The sequence below is a fragment of the Sceloporus occidentalis genome, unplaced genomic scaffold (genome assembly GCF_023333645.1).
Source record: "Sceloporus occidentalis isolate IW3139 unplaced genomic scaffold, rSceOcc1.0.p SCAF_7, whole genome shotgun sequence".
Classification (NCBI taxonomy): Eukaryota; Metazoa; Chordata; class Lepidosauria; order Squamata; family Phrynosomatidae; genus Sceloporus; species Sceloporus occidentalis.
This window is the reverse complement of record NW_028316987.1, coordinates 14,414,768-14,432,193: the sequence shown is the minus strand read 5'-3', so window position 1 is coordinate 14,432,193 and position 17,426 is coordinate 14,414,768. Positions and strand designations below refer to the sequence as shown.

Sequence of the window (17,426 nt, the reverse complement as noted above, 5' to 3'; positions counted from 1 at the left end):
CCTTTTCTCTCAACTATTATCTATTGAATTAATGGGCATCCTGACTAAATTAGTGATGCTGAAGCTGGCTTCAAATTTTCCTAAAACGCCATATGAATATAATCACAAAACCATATTAAAAATTCCATTTAAAATAGTTTGTTTTATATGTCCTAGAAGCGTGATTCTCCCCGTCTCTATCCCTCTCTCACAAACATTCCAGAACCACTACTATCAGTGTCCAGAAATTAATATTTTCCTCAGAATAATTTGTAGCCAAATAAATAAATATCCTTTAAGTCACTTGGTATAAATGCACTTGACATAAATCCAACAGCAATTACATCTAAAATCAATGTTGTCATAAGTGGACAAAGCAGGTCAGTGTGCCATACTGTCATATTTTTGGAGAGCCTCAATCCAACCAATTTCTTTTCAAGAAATAACTCTGATTTTAGATTTAACTGCTGCTGTATTTGTGATAAGTGCCCATTTTGACTTGTACGATATTCATTTATTCAATTACAGTAGTTTAACCCAAGCTAAAGCTTTTCATAGACCTAAAAAAAATTTAAATCTAGAAAACATACAAAGAATGATAACCAAAATGATCAGGATCACATTAACTCTCATGTGAGGAAAAATCATGTTGATTGGAGCAATTTGGCTTAGGAAAACGGTGAATAAAGAGAAACATAATAGACGTGTGTAAAAGTATGCATAGTGTGGGGAAAGTAGATAGAGACAGATTTTTCTCTTTTCCTTCTCATATCAAAAGCGGAGGCAAAATAAAACAGAATTGAGAAATAAATGTCTTTGGAATAGTTTTGCTAGGTGATGTCTGTACAGAAATATCTTAAATATACTTCCCTCTCTCCATAAATATTTAAGTTCAAATGTTTCTTATTCTTTGAGAAAACTTCTGAAGCATGTACACAGCAGATAAAATTAACCAGATTCAAGTTTGTTAACAAAACAGAAATCAACTATGTTAAATCAGTAGATTTAGGACTGTATATTTCTGGGGAAGAGGTTGGGAAATCAGTTCTCAGAAGATTTAGGACTGCAAATTCCTGAGGGAGGTGGTAAGAAATATGATTCAGACTTTTCTGAAAGATCCTCTTCATTAGACGTTACATGTATCTCATCTTAGAATTGATAAGCACTTTGCAAATAAAAATGCTACAGAAATGAAGATTAATTAAAATAACATCAACTGAAGATGGACATACACTCCTCCCCCATTGCATGTGTTCTTCCTTCTTCTCACCTCTAAATATTCATCCAGTCCCAACTGCGTGAACTCATATTGCAAGAAGACACGGAAATTCATGTTCTCCACAGAATGAACCACAATGTTGATGAACTGCATGCAAGCTACCTGGATGGGAAGAGAACACATGATGAGAAAAGACAAATAAAAGGCATATTACCTTAGGAGATTTAAGTACATCTTTCAACAATTTTTTTTTACCAGGTTTTGGGGGGTTGGGACTAACTTAGCATACATTACTTTTAGCATAATTTCAATGTCTGCTTCCCATTCACTATCTGGCTGTATACACACATACTAGAAATATATACACACATATGCACAAATATCAGTGTGCAGTACTAAGTAGTTACAAGTGACAAATTACTTTTAATTAATTCCTTTTTGCAAATACTAAGGCACAGCAAAGTTATTACATTAAAACTGGAGGACAGGAGATAAATTAACTGAGGGGAAAAGAAAACCTAACATGCCCCCACTGCTGCTGGAGTGGAAAAGGCAGTTGCATGGCAGCCAATTTTATCTTGTTTTTTCTTGTTCATGGAACAGGGATCACTAGAATGACCAAGTGTGGGCAGGAAACACATCTATGTCTTTCTCCTCCAGCCCTTGAATTACCATGAAATCTATGTTGCAATCTTCATTTCGGAAATATTCCATCAGCTTCTCAAAGCGGTTTTTCTCACCACAGACCTATAAGGAAAGAAAGAGAAGCCGTCAGAGGACTTGGCACCAAGGGTTTATCTAGACATGGATGGGTACAAGGTTTTGGCCCTGTTACTGATGCATCTTTAAACTGTTTCATGTTTCAACAATATTTTTTTATCATGGTTAGGAATCCTGAGTGTTACTCCTTGGGAAATAGGCAGCATGTAGATCCAATCAATCCAATCAATCAACCAATCACATATGGTGCCTGGAATGTCACATGGACTCTGACAGCCAAACCTGACTAAGAACTTTGGCAGGTATCTTACTATATGCCATGGTGACAACTCATCATAAAATGTAGATGCTGACCTTTTGTGCTTTGGTCACCAGAATAGCTCAGCAGCGATCTAGCAGCAGTGGATATCATCAGGGCCTAAAGCAGAGGTTGGCAACCGTGGCTCTCCAGATGTTTTTGGACTATACCACCCATTATCCCTCACATGCTTAAGGCTGATGGGAACTGTAAACCAAAAATATTGGGAAGGCCACAGTTGTCCATTCATAGCTCAGAGTCAGAGGATAATGAAGGAATGGGTAAAGACATGCAACATTGTTTTTAGGGCCTCTTCCACCACCACCCAGACCCACGCACACTAAAGGGTGAATTGTCTGTTCTGGATGCCACCAGGATCAGCAATCAACCTTTTAAAAATATGTTAATAATAATAATAATAATAAATTTTATTTATACCCCGCCCTTCCAAGAAATGATCAGGGCGGCTTACAAAGTTATATAAAAACGTTACAAAACAGGTAAAATTCAATCAGCAATTAAAACCATTATTACAAAGACAGGAACAGGAAACAATGAATGAAAATACATATATCAGGGGCAGTAGAAAAATGCAAAAACAACCATCGATCCAGGGTCAGAGAGAAAAAAGGGGCAGGAGAAACAGACAAACAATTTAAGGTGGGAAGGCCAGCCGGAATAGATATGTTTTCAGCTGTTTTTTAAAAACATCTAATGAGGCGGCGGAGCGGAGCTCTGCAGGGAGCTTATTCCAAAGTACAGGGGCAGCAGTGGTAAAAGCCCTCTGTGAGGTCCGAGTCAGATTAGACCTAGGGACCTCCAACAATTTGGTCCCAGATGTTCTGAGTGTGCGGGGTGGATTGTGTGGGGAGAGGCGGTCCTCCAAGTACCCTGGGCCCAAGCCATTTAGGGCTTTATAGGTCAAAACCAACACCTTGTATTGCGCCCGGAAGCGAATAGGCAGCCAGTGAAGATCTTTTAAAATAGGTGTTATATGGTCCGACCTGGAGCTACCAGCGACCAATCTGGCTGCCATATTCTGCACTAATTGCAGCTTCCGAGTTTGGTACAAGGGTTGCCCCATGTAGAGCGCATTGCAGAAATCCAATCGAGAGGTTACCAAAGCATGTACAACAGATTCTAGGTCCTTTCGGTCCAGGTAGGGACGCAGCTGGCGTATCAGCCGAAGCTGATAACAGGCACTCCTGACCGTCGCATCCACCTGAGAAGTCAGCTGAAGCGACGAATCAAGGAGTACTCCCAAGCTGCGCACCGAGTCCTTCAGGGGGAGCGTGACCCCGTTCAGGGCCGGGTGACAAATCTCACCACCAGGAACCGGGGAGCCTATCACCAGTACTTCCGTTTTCCCTGGATTCACACTGAGTTTGTTCTCCCTCATCCAGCCCATTACCGACGCCAAGCAGGCATCTAGAGGAGAGATGCCAACCTTAGTTACTGCATCAGTCGGAGACATAGAGAAAATTATCTGGGTGTCATCAGCGTACTGATAACACCGCGCCCCATGTCTCCAGATGATCTCTCCCAGCGGCTTCATGTAAATGTTGAATAGCATAGGGGACAAAATCGCAGAAGGAGGGGGGGCTGGACTGTTTAACCTTTTTTTTTTTTTTAAACCCTCATTTTTCAAAGTCAGAAGTAGACATCTGGCTACTTTTGGTTTTGTTTTCTTTCTTTTTGGCATTTTTGGCAGTCTGTGCTGCCCTAGGAGTGTCCAGGGGTCTCAGGGGCAGAGGTCTAGCCCCAAACCTGCCAAAACCACATAGCCCTGTTAAAATTCTCTTGACTCTGTCCTGAGGATGGAGTCTGATGAAGCTGGCATGGAAAGCACCCAAACTGTCATTGGGCTATCTTGTACTTGCTTTTCTGTTTCATGGTTTACCAGCTGACCAGCCTGACTACTTGCCAGCTCATGTGTCTGCCAAGCTAATATTTTCTACTGTGTTTCACCTCCTCCAGGCTGCCAGCCTCAACATTGTCTTTAAAAATGGCCATAACTTCCTAAAGGAACAGCAGTTTTATCAGTCAGAGCGCTGAGAACTCTAAGAGATTATTTCCCCCATCACATCATTACAGTGATACTCAAGTTCCCCTGAGAGAGCAGAACTGGCAGCTACAATTGTTTTAAACCATATTTTTGGTATGCGAGGGAGGCTTGTCCTTTCATACTAGTAACAGTTGATTGTCTTGCTGAAGGAAGAAACAAATGCATTTTTAGTGCATAGTTGTGTACCACTGTTTTTGATTTCTACAATTTTAAAATAATTTTAGTGTTAGTCACCTTGGCCAGTAGACTGGAATATCACAATCAAAATGTATCAGAATAATAATGTCTCCAGACCATGACTTAAACTATTTCCCTGTCTGCTATGCTATAGCAATCCACACGTTTAATTACAGAGTCACCCCACTTGGTATACCCTTTAATGTGAAACAGTTAATAGTCTTGAATTGACTCTTGTCAACTACTTTAGCTAACATCTGATTAAATGCTTTGGATTCATGGTTTTGTTTTTTTTTTTGCTCTGAAGTGCATATTTATGATCCAATTTTAACCAAATTTGATGTTTGCAAACTTGTCATCTGAAATGTTTTTGCAGGTTTGAGACCAATCAGCAAACATTACTTTAATGTTTGTAAGCTGCTTTGGCTCCCATTCCAGGAGAAAAGTGGAGTATAAATATATTTCTTTACAGGATAAGTGCAGAGGCGGGGGGGGGGGGGAAGAAGCTTGCAAGCTACATTTCAAATGTGGGAAGAATGTCAAGAGAAGTTGGAAAGGATGGAGGCATAACTACATATGAAATACCTACTTTCGTGTGAAGTTCAGTTATATATTTGGAGAACCTATACTTAACATGTGCAAAGTTCTACAGCAGGAGTCTTGATGTTTTTTGTTTGGTACATACACACATTTCTACAAAAGGCAATGAAGGCATGTCTGAGTGCTCCAATGAGCATATGCCAATGAGTGTGATATTACATAGCACGGCTTATGTATACATGTCTCTTCTCTGGTCCAAGACCTTGCTATTACTCCTCTGATTACAACTGCTTCAGGCAGTGTGGTCTTGCCTATGATGGATACCTGATCTAGGGAGGATAAATGAATTGGAGTGGGGGTGGATGGGAGGTTTTTCCCCTGGGAATGGCTGCTCCTGTTTTGCCCAGTTCCCACCTGTGACTTTAAAACCTCAGTGCGATTAACATTTCAACCAAGATACAATTACAGCCTTACAAGAGTTTGCTACCAGTGCAAGCAGCCTGCTTGGCAGCTTAAATGCCCAAAAGCACACTATGTGTAAGCAACTGGCAACATTTCACAAACACACTGGTAATAAAACGAATAGGTAATAAATGCCCCTGACTGCTTCCCAGGGATGATTTTTATTGTCCTTATGTATGTTTACTATCTACCATTTAATTGGATTGTTCCAGTTTTACTTCACTGCTTTTTATTGTCATAAACTACTTGTATGGGGCAACTGTAGATGAAAACGTGGCATGGGATTTTAAAAAATATAGTACCAGAGCAGTGAACTGGAGACTTGGGAGTAAGGGTGATGAAAAAGATGAACAGCAGGGAACACTGTGTCCTGATGTGAGCTAAAGCTCTGCCTATCTAAGCAAGTCTTCTGTGAATGTTTCTGCATTAGAAGCATTTTATGTTGTTCTTTTTTAAAAATATTGCTGTGCTATATATCTGGGCCTGGATGTTATTTGTTTGCACTGCATTGTTTTCCATGGGATGCACATTTGAATGTGCTCACCTAACCTCATTCAGGTACTAGCCATTAAAAATGAAATTATGCTAGAGCTGAAGCTAGAGACAGCTTGAAAAAATGGGAACAATATTCATATGGGAGGCTGGGCTACAAGGTGTTTTCAGAGGGGGGCAGTATCTAGGGCATTCTACACTGCTGTGCGTGGGAGTGAGATGGGAGCGAAAACCAGAGGTTCAGCTGAGACGATTTTTGCTTTAAAAGATTTCACCTGCTATGTTTTTTTAAAGCAGAGCTTTGAAGAAACCTGTTAACAATGTCCAAGTTTGGAAGACAACTGGGAAATCATGAATACATGCCAATCAGGTATTAGTCTTTTCCAGCATTGTCTTTCTGGTCTGAAAGGTGGGATTGCCCCATCTAGGATCTGTTCGTCAATCAAAAAGAGAGAACTGGTCAAAATGCACCTCAATAAGGTACATGCGTAAAACAGATTAATGCTTGTTGAGGGATTTTGCTCCACCTCTAACAACATTGACTCTGTTACTCTCTAACAAGTCAAAATAGTTTGACAGATAGATAGATAGATAGATAGATAGATAGATAGATAGATAGATAGATCTTTACACCATCCCCTTTCTGGTACAGTTGAAGTAGGATTTCTGATATGGATTAATGGGGGAAGAAGTATGAATCACAAAGGAAATACAGGCATATCAACATCTGCAAACAGAACTTATGCTAAGGATTCTTCCCCCCTTCCCTTCCACTGGCCTATTTGCTCAACCATGTTAGGAATGAGATCAAGTTTTCCCTTCCTATATGGTGCTTGGTATTCCATTTCCTCCCTCTTCAAGGCTTTAGCACAAACAGCCTGCTCCTTGGACAAATTTTTATCCCTGGAAGCCTATGTAACCTAAGCAGTCCCTTTGTCAGCTCCCCCTGTGTCAGTTTACAGACAACTGTATAAAGACTAAAGGCCCAGGTTTCTCTTCTATCCCTACTCATTCACCTGGTACATCTCATTTCTAATGGTTTTCCAATGTCCTGGGTATTACCAGGATATTACCAATGAGTTAAGCAGTGGGCGAACTATGCACCAGTGGCAAACCTCCTTTAAAAGTGAGTCCTGCTTTCAAAAGATGTTTATCCATATGGAAAGAAAGGCTTACATTTTCCTTGCTTTGATTTGCTTAAATATCATCCTCCCTCAGCTGATACCATTTAGCAAAAAACAAAAACAACCCAAAAAACAACCCCAAAACCCTGAATGTCAAAGACAAGTCTGATTCCACATCATGCTTAGTTTAGTCCTAAAGAAGCTGCAGGTGCTTTCATTCTTTCTATTCACACATGCACATAATCTCATACAAATACTGCATTATAAGGAGAGGATTGGATCACCCGAATTTGCTTGTGTTTTCACTTCTAAGAGCTATTTAAAACTATGTAAAAAAAACCACACTCCATATTTAGGCAAAGATATGAAAGCCTTGAAAATCTCAGCATTCGCTCTTCTCCAAAAAGCATGTTCTTAGGCATTCAAATTCACAGGGAGATGGACTAGAAAATGTACATAAAGTAGCAGCAGATACAACCCAGAGTAGTGGCTGCTTCCATCTTAGAGCAGGACTTTGGGGCAGACAGCTAAGGCCCCATTCAGAATGATCAACAGGACCCTCAACCACAGCAGAGTTAGCTTACACTTGTTTTCAAATTAAGTGAACTAATACATGTAATTGGCTAAGGGTGGGCTTCCTGTGAAACCATTAAGTCCTGAGTGCATCTGTACTACACAGCTACAACAATCTGATACTATTTTAACTGACACAGCTTCATCCCAATGGAATCTTGGTATTTGTAGGTTGATGTTTCTCTGCTTGACAGCTTTCTGTCTTAGAATTGTCTGCTACACAGCTCAAGGATTCTCTTGAAACACAGGCCTGTTCCAGACTGCCAAAATAAAGCTGCTTCGAGTCTCTTTGGAGGTATGCTGTTTAAATGATGCATGCATCCTAAGAATCCGGAAGCTGCATCAAAAGCTGCACTCCGGTGCTTAGGAATGGAGTGTGGCTTTGGCGCGACCTCCGTACTCTTAGGACCCATGCATCATTTAAATAGCATACCTCCAAAGAGACCCGAAGCAGCTTTATTTTGGCAGTCTGTAACAGGCCATTGTAGAGGTTCCACAGGACGAAGCCATGTACATTTAAGTGTTATCAAACTGCTGTAACTTTTAGGATAAATTTTAGTGTAGGCATATTCTTAAATTAGCTTATTGTACTAATGTTTTGGCTCACAATACTGTTCAGTTATTTAACTTACTTTTATCTTGCTACACATTAGTTTTGAACTAAGTTTGGTGAAAGATTGCTCTAGTTAGAACCAGCACCAAAGAAAGCAGATGAAGCTCACAAACCTCTTTGAAGTTGTCAAAGGCCGCCAGAATGATGTCATGCCCACCTCGGACCAAGCAAACAGCAGCCAACAGCTCAAGGACAAGGGCTTTGGTCCTGTAATGGTGGTAACAACAATGTTAAGAACCTGTCTATCTTCAGAAGAGAATTCTGCCCATTCCCTTCCCAAACTCTTTGGAGCTGCAGCAATAGCTGCTATAAGCTTGTAGGATGAGCTCCCAGAACGTCTTTTTAGAAATCAGAGGAGAATGGTAGCAGGACGTAGGGATGCTCAAAGTTTTCGTTAGCTCCCGATTTTCAAGCAAATCAAAGTTGATCCACCGCCTGTAGTTAATGTACCAATTAGAACACAACTATCCTTTGGATTTTGCAACTCTCCATATTTTGCAGCTTAGAAAGCAAATCAATATATTAAAATGTGTAACACACAAATACCTGTTTGTGAGAAAATATGTTAGAAATTGGAAAAAATTACTTTTTTGGACTATAATTTCCAGACTCTGTCAAGTGGATTGACACTGAGCCATTCTGAGAGTTGTAGTCCAAAAAATCTCCACATCTTTGTCAAGCACTGTAAATTTTTCTATTTAACTAAGAATTTAAATATTTTGCATGGAATAATTTAAAAAAGAGATCCCAGATTGATGTATAAATGGAATAAAACAGTTGAGCAAACATGTCTGAAACTGAAATGGAGTGGAAACAGATTGAATTATCCATTCTTAATGGTGAACAAACACAGAAGAGGAAGTCAGAATTCTTACCTGGGGTTCTTATTGTTGAGGCTTAGAGTGATCTCATTGACACAGGCAGGGTGGTTCATTACAAGGCTGAAGCCAGACTAATAGGAGGAGCAGACAGGATGTTAGCAGGGCAAATAAACACACAAAAATGAGGAGGCATGTTGATCAAAGGATTGTTTACCTATTTGTTACTTATCTATCCTGCCTTTCCTTCGGTGAGCATAAGATACTTACTGGAGAAGATATCTATCCTGCCTTTCCTTCAGTGAGCATAAGATAATTACTGGAGAAGAAAATGGCTCTCCTCTTTCTCACTCCATCCTCAGAGTAACCCTGAGAAAGATGGATCAGCCCAAAGTAACCCAGTTTCATGGAGATGAGAACTAATTTAATGAGGACTAGAATCCAAATCTCCCAAGTTTCTTTCCAGCACCCTAACTACTACACATTGCACTTGTTCTGAAGCAGAGGCACATAGAGATGACTGGGGCCAGCAAGCCAAATCTGTGTGGCCACTCACAACCAAGCATTTCAGACAAAGCACATGAAGGCAAGAAGTCTCACACATGATATCCTCCACCAATTGATATGCAGAGGTAAACTGCTTCTGGACAAGCAGGTGCTGCTTAGCTTTCATGTCTAATAGTCAGCAATAAACCTGTCCTTCATGAATTTGTCCAATGGGGTAGACAGCTTGATACTCATCAAATACCATCATCTCATTACCTAGGCTAGGTCTGATAGGATCTGAAGTTCAACAGAATCTGGAAAAGTACCATCCTATCTACTCCGTGATCCTAAACAATTGCAAACCACTTGAAGTTCTACTGACATGAAAGTATCAGGATTTGCTTGACAGAATAAATTAGTATTCATGCACATATAGCAGTGTATCCAGTTTAGCATCTCAAAGAGATCATATCCAGCCTTACTCCTTCTGGAAGCCAGCCTACAAAAGTTTAGAATTAAAAACTGACTCAAGAAAAGATGTGGTCAGCTTTCAACATGTGAACCTTGGAATGTTTTCATCTTGATTTTTAAGGCAATTTACATCATAATCTCAGTCTCTCATCCCTTAAAATCCCCTCATTACAAAATTGGAAGTTCTGTACAGAACAAGTAATTGGGAAAATATATGTGTATGCTATTTACATATAGAAGATATCAAATTCCATTACAGCCTTCCCCAATCTGATGCTCTCTAGACTGGCTAGAAATTAGAGGGACTACAATCAGAGCTTGGACAAGTTATTTTTTGGACTACTACTCCAAGGGTCCCCTGGCCAGTATAGTCATTGGTTCTTTTTCAAGCTTTCAGTATAACACATCTGAAGGGCATCAGCTGGAGGAAGGAGAGGACTTTGCTTGATGCCTTGCCCATCCATTGCCTGTTGGAAAGATAATGTTCTGACTTAGTCAAATCTAGCTTTATTGGTTCAGGGAGAACAGGCAAGAATTCCCAAGCTCTGCTTCTTTGTCAGCCCCACTTTGAGATGCCAGGGATTGATGTTCTTATAGGCATCCCCCACCCTGCTAATCCACATGGACTACTTTACACACCATTCTTGAATCACAAAGTTTTTAGTACTATATGCCTTTCAGAATCCCCACCTGCGCATGTTTCATTAGGGCCCTTCACCCCATTTTCCATACATACACACCCCATATTCCCATGGTTGTCGCTAGTTACCTGATAATTCATGATGGCACGGAGGCACATGATGCAAACATGAACATCATCCTTCTGGCTGACAATGCGCGAATTCCGCAATGCTTTCCTACTGTGTGCCGGATTGAGTCTGAGGTAGAAATAAATTTGGAAGGGAAGGTACAAGTGAATGAGAAAGGATACTACACAACACAACAGTAAGGGCACGAGGAGCCATAAATTGGGGGCAGTGGAGAGGGTTAAGCTGGGCAGCAGAACTGCAATATAATAACTCTTGCCCTCTAAGTCATTTGCTGAAGACTGTCTGGAAGAGCTGTCACCAGTGAAATGTTCCTGTCCTGTTCTTGGAGCACCACTACCCCCAAAACCTTAACAAAGAGAAGGAAAACTCAGCAGGCTATGGAAAGTAGGTTCCAGAAAATCCTCCAAGTATTACTGAAGAGTTGTATTTCTTGAAAAGCCAATAACAAGGCTGTGCACACAGCCAAATATAGGATGTGGCTATTTGTACTGAATACGGAACTGGCTCTTCAGATCCTGAACATATGAGCTTTTCATTTACAGCATTAGAAAAAGTTTCTAGACATCATGATCTGAATAAAGAAACTGAAACACACATAGGCCATTTAAACTGAACATTTAATGGCTAAAAGGTGAGCATGTTTGGGGCCTTCTTAACTCAACTTAGCCTAGTCTCTGCCCTCAGTGGCACCACATTCCCTTTCCTTTGTCTCTGCATATCAATTCCTTGTGCATGACACACACACAAAAAGAAACCTGCAGCAAAAAAACCAAACAAACCACACACATACACACAGAAATAGTGCCAAAACATGATTATGCAACTCAAATAAATAAAAAGCATGCAAATATCTGCAAATATCCCAGATTTACAATTTTTTCCAGTTACAGAACTCTTTTCAGATCATATAGCCTGGTTTTTATTTGGTTTTTTAAAATGTATTTATTTATTTTACAGTGCAGATTTCCAGACCTCACTGCTTTAAGGGCTCCTAATGTTCTGTATCTGGCCAATGAACACAAAAGCTCAAGAAGGTGGGGGAGCATGCTGTTGCCTTGCCAAGCCTGACATGCCCTCTGGTTGCATTCACAGGGGACATTTCTGGTGAAGTGTGGGGAGGAGAGGCTCACCGGGGTGAGTAGGAGTTGACAGGTGGCCTGGGCTTACAGTCCTGCTCGCTCCCGGGGGTGCTGGAGGAGGGGACGCTTGGGTGGACTTGTTGAAAGAATGTTTGGATCTGCTGATTCAAATGGCAACACCTGAAGGAGGTGGAAGATTGCAACCCTGCAGGACAGGAGGGAAAAATAGGATGCTTCAGGTGGATGCTTCCCCACCCCTCCATCCCTCAACCTTGGGGAGAAATTAGCTATTTGGGAATCACAAGGGGAAAGGTTTGCCTTAAAAAAAAACCCTAAACCATCTTGGAAGCATTTCAGCAGCCTTTGGTCAAATTCAGCAAAGAACTGTGGCTCTTCACTGCTACCTTCCCACAAAATATTGTTCCCTATGATCCATTCCTCAGTGAGGATCTCTGCATGACTTCTGATGACAGATACTTTTTCCACTGTGGATTATCTGATGCTAACCCAACAGAAATTTTTTGCTCACTGGTTAATAGGACAGATCTTAAGAATGGCTTCCCTTGCCACAAGGGCTGATTTAGCCTCATGTGGAAACAGAACTTGGGATGTTAAAGAAGAATTTATAATGATATGCTGATGTATATAATATGCATAAGGATATAAATAATATAATGATACACATACCTGAGTAGCAGTGGTAGGATGATGCTCTAGGAGCCAGAGCATCATCCTATCATTGCTCAGTTATGGCGGACTTCAGCATTTCATTAGATTTATTCTTCTTAAAAAGAACTTTACAAGCTTTAATGAAGGGCATTCATTATCTACTGCCAGCAAATTGAGCTCTGAGCCCCAGGGCTCCACCCTTCCAACCTTTTGAGAAAAACAGTGCCCATTTGGTTTTAATCTTTTTTGTACAAGTAGAACAAAATGGGCTCGACTTCCACAGACACAAATGAAATTACTTTCATATCGACAAAACATGGAAGGCACCCTCAGTGCCCTGACTATGCTGGCTAAAGTTAAGACCAGATGTTGACCAATGTCTATGTTTATTATTTGCCTCCCAGATAGACTTAGAGAGAAAGAGGGAGAGAGAGAGAGAGAGAGGAAGAGTGCCTGCTTTTCAAAATGTCATGGCTTAATACAATATATTATGGCTCAGTGTCCATTAAAAACAATTCTTTCTGTCTCCCCTTGGATCTGATGAGCCTAAACTACAAGCAAACCAAGTCCCATTTGTAATATTGCTCCTCTTTCCCACCCATACCCAGAGGGGCACAGGCTGGGTACCTACCGTTAGGAGTTGTCCCAGAGAAAGCATGCAAAAAAAGTGTGGGGTTAGAATAAAGAGAAAGACAAAGTGACAGCAGAGACAGCACAATGGAAGAGTAAGAACAGAAAACCAGAACCTTTCACTTGTCAGAAAGAAAATAAGCAGGAAACATGAATAAGACCCAAGTGTTCAAAGCTATATATGGGAGAGGAGGGAGTGATGTCTGGACAGTTTGCTTTGGAAGCAGTCATAGATGAGGAGTATGTGAAACACGACTGACTGGCTAGCGTAGAGGTTCTTAGACCCTGCTGTATTAAGGGTATTTTTAAATTGTTTTGCTGGATTTGTAGACCACCCGACTGACTGATGTACATTATCTCAAGATCAGACAACTGCTGCATGGGAGGATGCTTGAAAGGTTTCCAAAAATCCAGTCCCTACCTGGTAGATCTATATGCACACCAAGGCATATAAAATCTACCCCCTACCAGTTAAATGTATATGCACGCCAGGGAGGAAGCCATGCATGCAAGCCAGGAGTTTCTTTCCATGTAGCTGTTTGCTCTACCATAGAGGCACAACACTTTTCATTTTAAAACATTAAGCTGGGAAACACATGGAATGGAATCTTGCAGTTTCAGCAATCAGCTAAAGTGCTCCAGGAGAGCTCAGAGTTTAATATACAGAGGGGAAAGGTGTGACCTTCCAGATGATGTTGGGCTGCACCTCTCATCTTCCATCTCCACTAGCTATGGTGTGTAAGCTTCATAGGCACTGCACTCCAGCAGCATCTGGAGGATTCCATGGTCCTCATCTCTCAATATTAAGCTAGTCTGAACTAATCTAAAGACAATAAATAGTGTACATAAAACAGCAATTAATGAGCTTTTTCACATACTCTATCCCTAATAAACTCCTTACTTAAATAGAAGCAGCAAAAGTTTTTTTTCCCTTAAATCTGGAGCTGTTAGATCAGAGATATATTATGGTTAGATGCATATTTACAACTACACACACTCTTGGTAAGGTAAGTGAAATTGAAGAAGTCTTTTTGCTTAAGCAACTAACTTCCACCTAAACAGTTAGTTCACCTCAAATAACCCTTGTTCGTTTAATTTTGTATTATTTGAGGTGCAGGGTGAAGAATGGAGGGATGGACAGTGTCAGATAGACATGAATTAAAATGGCTTCCCATCTTCATCTTTATTTTGTAACAGAGGTTACTCTTCCACAGAATCTTTGCTTTGGTAAAAACAGAGAGGCCTGTTACAGACTGCCAAAATAAAGCTGCTTCGGGTCTCTTTGGAGGTATGCTATTTAAATGATGCATGGGTCCTAAGAGTCTGGAGGTTGTGCCAAAGCCACACTCCATTCCTAAGCACTGGAGTGCAGCTTTGGTGCAGCTTCCGGATTCTTAGGGTGCATGCATCATTTAAACAGCATACCTCCAAAGAGACCCGAAGCAGCTTTATTTTGGCAGTCTGTAACAGGCCTAAGATGACTTTTGAGATTCTAGATTTTCTCTGATTTGTACGGGTCGTGTGCCTAAAACACTGAGAAATTTAGTTTAACTCACTAAAAGTGTGCATGCATAGCATGTGAGGTGAAATAAAAACATGGCATTGCCTTGTCCTCTGGTCCATATGCTGCATTCCATTATTAGGGAAAGGGACCAGGAGATGCTGCTTAGTGTTCATTTGGTTACCTGACAGTGAAGTGCCTCGTTTTGGTGGAGCCCTGCGTGGGGGAGCTGTTTCTGCTGAGGTCTTCCATAGATCTGTCCAGGGGTTTTCCCTTGTCGGACCCAGGGCTCCCATTGTCAGTGCTGTCCATATCATACCTGGAGCCACACACATAAAAACAGTTAAACTGTGAAATTCACTGCCACAAGAAGCAGTGATCACTGTCAACCTGCGACAGTTTTAAGAGGGCACTGCATATGTTCATGGAGATTAGGCTAATCAAGGGTTATTACTTGGGACAGCTATATGTCAACTCCAATATCCATGGCAGTGTGCTTTTGTGTATCAGTCACTAAGTAACATAAGATGGAGGGTGAAAATGCACCCATTTACTTCTTATAGGCTTCTCCTGGGCAACTGCTTGCACATTGTGAGAACAAGATAGTGAACTAGATAGGCCTTTGATTGATCCAGCAAGGCTTTTCTTATTTTCTTATGCTAGATGTGCATCAAAGGATGGATGTGAAGGATCTGTCAAGAGAACAGCAGTGGAACTAAGGGAGAAGTGGGGCTACCACTATAAGCATGACCACACTGCAGATTTAAGCCACTTAAAACTGATTTAGCTGCGACACACCCTTCAAAAAGCAGCATTCAAACACATGGCTCATGCCCAGTTTTGTCTCTACCAGAAAGACAAGAAGGTTGCTCTCCAAGGTACTGATGTAGTCTTACTACTTTCTATTCAAATAATGTGCCTTTCCTTCTTTAGATGCTCTTGCAAAGAATGTTTTACTTCGCATGGTTATGCAGAAAAGTTTGATGACATGCAACCGGAGAAAGCGTGTAGGTAATGTTTGCTTGCTTGCTTGTTCTCATGGCCAGTAGAAGCAGAATATTTTGTGCAAATTAAACAAGTATAATTGCTTAATTTGAACAGAACGTTTCTCCCCCATGGTATCACCATCAGGAAGAAATTAATAGGAAGAGAGCCTGGCTTAAACTCTGAGCACTTTGCAGAAAACCAGTCACTCGTTTCACTGTGGGTCAGCCATAAATCCCTTTAAGATCTCTTGTCCCCTAGGGTTCTTCCAGATGGAAGTTTTCTTGAACTTCCAATCAAATAGCAGCACACGTGCATTTGACTGGTAGCTCTAGGATCACACAGTCTGGATGTTAGTCCATCTATCCCTCAGTAACTGCTTTTTTTAAAAAAGAAAAAAAGATGGAAAAAGCTGTAGGAAAGCATGAGCTGCTTACAAATAAAAGATAACAATGCCTGCTCCCACTGTTATCTGTATTTGGTAGGGTGATCGCACAAATAAAAGCCTCGACTGGAAGCATCCTGGGACTGGACTAAATGGAATCATTTTCAAACAAGGAATGACTCCTCAATAAAGTTATCAGAGGATGAAAGGGCACAGATGGGGAGCTCCCCCTTCAGCTGAATGCAACATTCCCCCAAGGCGCAACCTATGAGGGGATGCACATTAGTGAAGAAGCAGGGCCAAAACTATGTAAGACTAGTCCTCCCCCCCCCCTCTCTCCCTCTACCACCCCCCTTTCTCTCTGGCATCCTTCCTCTCTCACACCTGGTAGGACACCAGAGACTGCTGAATGCTCCTGCCAAAAAATGATTGTTTATGGAGGGTTTTAAATGTTGGCCAAAGGCTGCATGAAATTAGGCCACAGTTACCTACTCCTAGTTTTGCAGGGTTAAAGGAGATGGTGAGCATTTGAGCAGAACTCTTTACAAAAATCTGTCTCCAGTCAGAAAAAAATGTCTTGCAGCAAGGACTGCAGTCCACTTTATTTATGAAAATTGCATCAACTCACTTATGTTACATGGTGATGATAATTATTTTTTGTCCTGTCACACCAGGCACAGAAAGGTAAGTGGAAACCTAGACATAAAGGACTGAGAGCAGTTGTCTAGAATCTGCTTTGTGCCTTGAATGATGGCATCATAGGACAATCTCTGTGTGGTATGAAACTTGTTTTCAAGCATAAAACACAAATTAGGCCAAACAACATCCACCTTCTTCATGTTTCATGCCATTGATTGTAGGTACTGTGACTTGGAGGACTTATATTCATGCTTGGTAATTATTTAATGTCAGCTGACCATCTTAGAGGGGGTCCACAGGTGCTCTGGCCCAAATTAAGTGTCAAGGGAGTGATTTCACAGAGGGAAGGAGAAGGATCATGAAATAGGGGGCATATTTCACAAACTGGAGCTTTCGGTTTGTCATCTGTCCATATATAACATGAAATGCACGGCCAAGATTCAAAGAATTGAGAGAAAATTGGCTCTATGAGTCCAAGGGGGCATTAGACCTCTCTCCTCTTCTAGAAAAGACTTTCCTTGAAATGCTACATGGCAGACCACTTTGGTTACTTGAGGAATCTTTCAATGCATTCTGCATTAAGTTAAGGGTGTCCATCCATTCAGTATCTCCTGATAAGTACACGGTACTGTGATAAATCAGCATGTTGAATCCTAGCCTATTGTATACATATAATATTGGACACATACTGGAATTCTCTGCTGGATCAGGGCCCATAACAGTGGAGAAGAA

The 17,426-nt window shown here is 41.1% G+C and overlaps 1 protein-coding gene across 3 annotated transcripts in view; it reads right to left on the bottom strand.

The window, feature by feature from the left end:
• FMNL1 (formin like 1) overlaps nt 1–17,426 on the bottom strand; it is a 105,385-nt gene that overhangs the window by 22,025 nt on the left and 65,934 nt on the right. For 2 of the 3 annotated variants that reach the window (XM_089532018.1, XM_089532019.1), the window contains exons 6-11: nt 14,871–15,005; nt 10,807–10,915; nt 9,138–9,214; nt 8,376–8,469; nt 1,871–1,945; nt 1,250–1,360 (exon numbers count right to left, since the gene is read on the bottom strand). In XM_089532018.1, the coding sequence (XP_089388144.1) occupies nt 1,250–1,360; nt 1,871–1,945; nt 8,376–8,469; nt 9,138–9,214; nt 10,807–10,915; nt 14,871–15,005 (601 nt within the window). Of the gene's footprint in view, nt 1–1,249; nt 1,361–1,870; nt 1,946–8,375; nt 8,470–9,137; nt 9,215–10,806; nt 10,916–11,937; nt 12,067–14,870; nt 15,006–17,426 lie in introns of all 3 variants that reach the window. The other variant, XM_089532017.1, reaches the window with a different exon arrangement.